At 36.0% G+C, this 8,038-nt stretch overlaps 1 protein-coding gene across 1 annotated transcript; it reads left to right on the forward strand.

Moving 5' to 3' along the window:
• The first annotated feature begins 233 nt into the window (after window positions 1-233).
• Window positions 234-4,266, forward strand: LOC134741655 (ribonuclease Oy). Its single transcript, XM_063674518.1, has 3 exons — window positions 234-390; window positions 470-768; window positions 2,301-4,266. The coding sequence occupies exons 1-3, from the start codon at window positions 344-346 to the stop codon at window positions 2,765-2,767; spliced, it is 813 nt and encodes a 270-aa protein (XP_063530588.1). The 5' UTR covers window positions 234-343; the 3' UTR covers window positions 2,768-4,266.
• Window positions 4,267-8,038: the final 3,772 nt, after the last annotated feature.

Consider the following 8,038-nt stretch of genomic DNA (forward strand, 5'->3'; position numbering starts at 1 on the left):
AAAGAAAAGGTTAAGTATAATTTTCCTGATTGTTACTGACTGACAAATTGGTTTGACCAACTATATTTTAATGTTCAACTTTTTGCTAACTTATTGGGGTTATATTCAATTTGTGTCAAAATTATTTTTTGTGGCTTTTCAATTATATTATAAAATGTAGTTAAATTAAACTTTAACAGTGTTCTTAAACTGATCGCTATGAAAATAATAAGTCAGAATTAATGACGTTTCGTAATCGTAAATAGTTTTGAACGTCTAAGCTAGTGGATGTAACGTAGACCAAATATAGAAAATTATTGTAAATGTTTATTTATTCCATCATCGTATTCAAATAGCTATCGAAATGTTTTCCAGTGGATGTGTGTTAACAATATTGGTGCTTTATTCATGGTAAGAATTTAGTTTTAGAAGCTAGTATTTTGCATGCTATTTGGTATTCGTGAAAGTAACCCAATCTTTACAATTTTAGCTTTGATTTTGCACATCTAAGAAAATCGGGCTACAAGGACAATACGGATCATCATTGGGACGTGCTAATTTTTACTCAACGGTGGCCAACAACTGCGTGTGAGGACTGGAAAGAAAAGAGTCCTTCACATAAATGTACAATGCCAAGCGTTCCAAATTCGTTTTCTATCCATGGGGTTTGGCCGACAAAATACAATACTTTGGGACCCTTTTTCTGCAATCGCTCTGCACATTTTGATCCTGACGCAGTTAAATCCATTGAAATTGAACTAACAGATGCATGGACCAATATTGAATATGGTAAATACTATTATTATAAAAAAAAGGGTTTGTTTTGTTGATTCACTTGCTTTTGTTTCGCCTTGCTGGTCAGTCATGCCAAATCCACATTGTTTCTGGTTATTGGGACCGTGCACGACGACAGCGCCACACAGCGGTTGCAACTATATTGTATTGTATTCATTTAATTCAAGCAACATGGCTCATAAAAGCTTTGAAACATAAAAATCTATTAAAATTAAAATACAAACTTAAAAATTAAAATATGTATTACTAAAATATTAATTAAGTTACTGGAAACATGTCAAAAATAAAAGACTATAGGCCCATATTTTGTTACAACTATTAAGCGAGAAGTAAGTAAATTGTAATAATTTCAGTGAAACTGCTGAACGGATTTTTATACAGTTTTTACCAATGAATAGTGATTCTTGAGGAAGGTTGAGGCGTATAATTTGTTAAGGTTTCGTGTAAATTGGTTGGAATATGACAATATTTGCTGATGAAGTCGGAAAGAGCTGGCTAAGAGCTTTAATTGAAAACGCTGCCCAATATGTTTGAGTGGTGGTTTTACACAATGTATGGTGGAATTGTCTTTCATTGGTCTACAAAAAAGTCCCCGATTTTAAGGATAACTTACTATACCCATTCTTATCTCCTACAAAAGGTTTCATAATATGTGGTATTTGCAAAGCTATTTACACGGATATGGTATTAACCTTTTAAACGCTGTGTCAAACACAAAAGCTGTCATCCGGATGCCACATCACCAAAGTGTCAAAACTGAAATTGAACTTTATGCATATACATGTAGGTCTATGTTGCTCTGTGGTCTATGACCAATTAATTGGTCTTTGGCGTTGAACCTATGGTGCATATATATCGGTCATTGGCGGCCAAAATGTTCATAATTATCAAATTAAATATGTTAGTTATATTAAGCATTTCATACAGATTACAATCGTTTCTTACACCATACAATTTAAATGAATATCTCAGGAGTAATCGTAAATTAAAGTTCCATTTTGAGCCATATAACTTGTATGAAATGTTAAAGACGCTAACTTCCGTTAGTTGCCTATTTTACCACCATAAGCGCTGCAATCACTTTACTTATAAGGAGAGAGAGAGCTTTGAGAGGTCATCAGTATAAGCTGGTGTCTCACAGGTCCTACAATAATCCTCATAGACACTTCTTGAGCAACAGAGTGGTCAACGCTTGGAACAAACTCCCAGGGGATGTAGTAGCGGCCCAAAGTGTCAATGAGTTTAAGAATAAATTAGATAAGCACAAAGCAAATTCTACTCAACACTGAGAACTTGGTTTATGACTCTGGATACAGGCATTATCAGTTGTTTAAACTGCCTGCCTGCATTACAAATAATAATAATAATAATAATAATATGCAATAAATAACTGAATTCTTACCCCCACCATGCACTTCGCAGGATGCCAATAGAAAAATATAACTTTAGTTGCTACAGCAGTCAAATACATAGCTTTAATTTTAAAATATTAATACATTAAGATTTAATTTAACTAATTATTTTAGGCACATCTACATACTCCCTATGGGCTCATGAATGGACCAAGCATGGTACCTGTGCTGCCGAGGTACTCGAGAACTTCAATACAGAACTTAAATACTTCACCAGGGGCCTGGAATTCTACAGAACCTACAATTTAACTAACATACTCGGTGAAGCAGACATTGTACCATCTGTGAACAAGGGTTATGACGTAGTTGATATAGTTAATGCAATTAGGGTTCACCTTGGTGTGAATCCAGTAGTGGAATGCAGAAAAGAGAAAGGTATAAGCAGCTTATTCGAAATACGTATCTGTTTCACCAAGGAATTGAAGCTTGTTGACTGTGATGGTGTGGTACATGGAACAAGTGACAATGTACTCACAAACTGTGACCGAACCCAGAAAGTCCTATTTTTGCCATACAGTACCACCTCTGGTCTTGTACAGTGGTATAAACTGATAACTTGGTTGCAATGGTTCACTCTATAATTTGTTTCTTTAATTTGGAGATGTAGTTTGCACAGCAAAACTGTTTACAGTTTGCCTGGCACAGCTACACTAGAAAGAACTGTTGCCTGCAGTATTTCTGGACTGATACAACCTTCAAAACTGCCTTCAAACTTTCAAGAAAAGAGCAGTATGCTTCTTAAAGGCTGGCAACACACAACCCCTCTGGTGTTGTCCAATGGCAACGGTAATGGCTTACCATCAGGCAATTTGTCGGCTTGTTTTCCACCTATATCATAAAAAAAGTCATAGATTCAGAGACTGAGGAACTGGAAGCCTATGCAGTGCCAGGCACCTGGTATGGGAGTCGAGCGAGGCTCACAGTTCCTTCCTCATAGTTTGTGTGCGAACTGTACATTTGTTTCATGATAAATTGAAATACATATCACTTTCTAAATCCAAGGCATCACAAAAACTGAATCATTATCATGTTTCATGTCAAATAATTATGATAAACTTTCAGTTTATGTTAGGTTTAATGTTATTTATGTTAAAAGATTAATTTAAATGTCGGAAGGTTAACAACAATATGACAAATGCTGTTATTTATTATTTTATTTATTTATGTAAATTGTATTTTTTTTTTGTCAAACATGAACTATAATCAATAGCAGAGTACCTATTTTTAGCTACAAAGATAGAATTGCACTTATAATTGCCAACTAATACTCATCTTAACTAATCAATTCAAACAGTCGATTACTAATTAGACAACATATTTCAATTTATTGCTGCAAATGGCACATTTTTGCAACATAAATTATTAATAGCAAACATAATTTATGTCATGTTTTATGTTATAGCTGAAGCTGATAAACTGACTACAATAATCGTTATAGATTTTTAAGTAGTATGTAAGAATACTAGTCTGTTTATAGATTGTATGGTTTTTCTGCTTCTTGCTTCAGGTGGTATTCCACCACAATGAGGGCTATCGTTTTTTTGCTCACCAGTTGGCGCCTCTGTTGATGGTGGTCCAAAAGACTATAGAACAGCTGTCAGTCATTGAAGTGACAAGTGACATTTGACATTTCGAACTATGGAAAAGACCACCATCTACACTAGCACCCCTAGCGGCGAATTCATACGCGTTAGCCCTCATTATGTATTTGTTTATTCTGGGACACTCCAAATGGGTTAATGTCTTTTTTTTTTTAAGTTAAAACGGCAATTAACATAAATTATTTATTTCAAGTCTAAGAAGTTTGCATTTACAACACTAGAGCAAGTGGTTCCAACTTTTTCAATTCTGGTACCTGAATGACCTACCTATCAGAGAAACAGATTTTACCCCAAATTACCAACCTTGCAAACTACAGCACGCACAGCTGTTTTTGAACCCCCGCGGGGGTAAATAAACGCAACAAATTTTTGGTTTTCAAGGTCATGTCGCTTTGCTACAGTCTCATTTAAATTAACACTGAAATGATTGTAATAATTCAATAACTTTTGTCTATTTTTATTAATAATAAATAATTATTTTTAAATGTGTTGTTTTATTTTATGTGTAGCGGCTAGTAAATATAGAAGACAATCGCCAAACAAATTACTTACATTCAAAGCACGTTCCTCAATAAGGGCTACCGTTTTTGTGCTCACCAGTTGGCGCCACTGTAGATGTAGGTCCAGAAAAACAGGTAATAATGACTACAATTTTAAATAGCGTACCTACAACTACATACTATAATATATGTAAGTATAGAAACTACGTCCTTTGAGTAACGATTAACTACGCTCTCTTGAATGACCGTGACTGGAAGACACAAGCCGCCGTGAGTCTATGAATAGGTCACTTTCAATGACATGTGGCCTATGGGCCTTTGAGTCAATCGCATTGCGAATGTTAACGGTAATTATTATTACATAGTTGATTTAAAAGGCATATGTATCTATCGCGGGGTAAAATAAACCAACTGATTGCATAAAATTAAATAGCTATTTATAAGTCCCTGCCACGGCACGGCTGACATGAATCTCACGACTCTACTTTAAAACGCATCAAATCGTTTAGGATGTAAGGCGTGAAAAAATATAAACATATGTACATATATGCGTCAAAATTCTTTTCGTTGTCTTGTTTCTGACCATTCTGTCACGCTTCTATTTTTTCTTTTATCAAATAAATAAAAAAACTTCATAGTGGAGAGGCCAAGTTGAATAAAAGCAACTTTCGTAGGACTGAAGCTTTATACCGACAAGTGGTATTATTGGAATCAGCATGGTCTACCAGGGACCGGCCCGCTATCCCTTATCGGGGTTTTATAAGGGTATTGCATAAGGCTTAACTCACCATACCCTTTGCCAGACGAAACCCTTTGTTTTGCTTTTAAAAACCCTTATATAAAGCTACCACATTTGAGTAATCGGTAGCCCAAATACCCTTACAAAACCCTTATCATTCGCTCACCAACACCTTGCATATTGCTTATAAGGGTTAGCCTTATAAAGGGCTTCCCTTTTAGCATATAAGCGTGCTAATTTAAGTCGTCTACTTTGTTCATAAAACACACATTACTTCGAAATCGAGCGATCTTCGGCGGCGACGGCGGCGTTCTTTGACTATGCACGTATTTTCTTTCCTTTTCATACACTACCGTAGATATATACTAATCCGTCTCTTTCACGCAAAGGGAAACCTTTATAAAATGCGCTTAAAGATAAGGGTAACCCTTATTAAGAGCTAGCCTTATTTTTGGTTAGCTTTTCGGTAAGGGTTAGTCAAAGGTAAGGGTATGAATGGGCTTGCCGTTCAAAAGGGAAAGTCTTTCAATGTGTTAGCCGTGTTTGTGTCGCCCATTGAAAGGGTTTTATCGCGGAAAGGGTTGTCCGGTCCCTGGTCTCTACTGATTATCAAAATGCATGTTTTTCTACTCGTCGAGTATAATCTGTGTATTACAACTTCACATGCAACACTACAACCTTACTCTTTTCAACGTCGGATAGTCTATGGCACTGCCGACTCGAGCATAAGAATTTTATCGATACGGTTTAGTCAATTATGAGCGCCGACCGAGCACAGTGGAAGAGAAGGATAAGGAGGGCCGACCCCAAGTAGATGGGAAAAGGTCGCAACAAAAGAAGAAGAAGGTTTAATCAATTATAAAAATTTTGAAAATAGAACTTCATACATTTCGAGGAGACTCGATTCAATGCATCTGCTTTGTGATTGGTTGGCCAACAAAAACATTTTATGTTGTAGTAGAAACAATTTCTTCATAAGTCAGAAACGCGCATGTGACACCCTTCATATAGCAACATCCATACCCTACGAAAACCACTTAGCGTTGCTTGTTAGTCTCCATAGGCTACTGTGGCCAAAATCGAGACAAAAACTGTCTTTAAATTGAATTTAGCGCGGAGCAGGTACCAGGGCCTCATGAGTTACGAGGAGGTGTCGTTGACCAACCCGCCGGGGGCGCCGGGCCCGGCGGCCGGGGCATCGGTATGAACTGTATGAAGGTATCGCGGGCTGCGGCAGCTTGCGTATCTTAGCTGTATACTTTTGGTTTGTTTACCTATATGATTCTACTAGTTGAAAGTATTATTTTTTTGTCTCGTAGAAAAAGTATTGTATACAATAGTGATATAATCAAGGTTTTCAATCTCGTACCTTAACTTAAGCAACTCAGCAAGCTTCGTTGCTTAAACACGGTACTCGACTGAAAAGCTCTCTATTATATCACGATTGTATAAAATACTATTTCGCTTTCTAAAGTGGTGGAATGCGTTTTTATGACGTCATAAAGTCGGCAGTACAAAGTTTTTAACTTTTTAGGGTACCGTACCTCAAAAGGAAAAAACGGAACCCTTATAGGATTACTCGTGCGTCTGTCTGTCTGTCCGTCTGTCACAGCCTTTTTTCTCGGAAACTACTGAACCAATTAAGTTGAAATTTGGTATACATATGTAAGTTTGTGACCCAAAGACGGACATGTCACGTAAACAAATGATTTTTAAACACGGGGGGTCACTTTTGGGGGGTAAATGAGAAAATTAAAAAATAAAGTTTTTCAAATCAAACTACATGGCGTTACATATCAAATAAAAGAGCTCATCGTGAGAATCTCAAATATATTTTTTTATAATTTTAAGATAAACAGTTTAGAAGTTAATATTGTCTTCGGTTACCGCGACAGTTACTCATGAAATAAAACTATGAAAACGGATTATATCGCGTATATTGAATTTATAATACATCCCGACGTTTCGAACCCTTTACAGCGTTCGTGGTCAACGGGTGACTGAGGAAAAATTACAAAGTGCAAAAATACCCACATACTAAAAATAATGAACAATCATAGACTATAAACTTTAAGGCTGGTTGTACATGCAAAATCGGTTCATAAGGCTAGTTATACACCACAATCATTTTCAAATAAAGATATATATATACACGCGAAAAAAACTAAGTCGGCTCCAACCCTACACCACGGACCCGAGAAGATTTAATAAAATCCCAATATAGAAGTTATTCAAGAAAATAGGCAAAAAATGACCCCCCCCCCCCTTTATCTCCAAAACTACTGGGTCAAAAAAATTGAAAAAATACACAAAATAGATCTTTACCTATAGATCACAGGAAAACCTATTGGAAAAGTGCAGTCAAGCGTGAGTCGGACATAATTACTTAGTTTTTGATCCGACCCGTGGCTTTTTAAAGACATTTAACATACACATACATAAAAAATGAATTGTTTAAATTGTGTAATGTACGGAACCCTTGGAACGCGAGTCCGACTCGCACTTGGCCGGTTTTTTCTTTTAAACATACCATGTGGGGTACCAAATGAAAGGGCTTTGTGAGTAGATTACAAATACCTATATAACGTAGTCTAACATTTTCACTACTTGGCCATCACTCCCGGATACCTCGGGAGAGATGGCCAATTGTAAAAAAAAATTTAAACATTTTTTCAAGCTGATCTCAATAGAAATATTTTTTATTTGTTTCATTTTCGAAAGCCAATTGATCAAAGTTTATGACGAAATAAAGATTTATTTAATGACGTGTAAACTTATTTTTCTTATCGCGTCTAAAATAACTATAGCCAACTACCCCGGACTTACCCTAAGTTACCGCCTACATACATAAATACTCAAGTTTATGTGTTTAGTAGATAAGTAGAAGTGGTAATGCTTATTATTAACAATCCAAACATGCAATGCATGCAAAACAATGCAAACATGCTTATAATTAACGCAACTTTGTAGTAGGCATTAAATTATGTTTTATTACAAAAAAATACATTGATT

This window comes from Cydia strobilella, chromosome 1, assembly GCF_947568885.1.
Source record: "Cydia strobilella chromosome 1, ilCydStro3.1, whole genome shotgun sequence".
Taxonomy (NCBI): domain Eukaryota; kingdom Metazoa; phylum Arthropoda; class Insecta; order Lepidoptera; family Tortricidae; genus Cydia; species Cydia strobilella.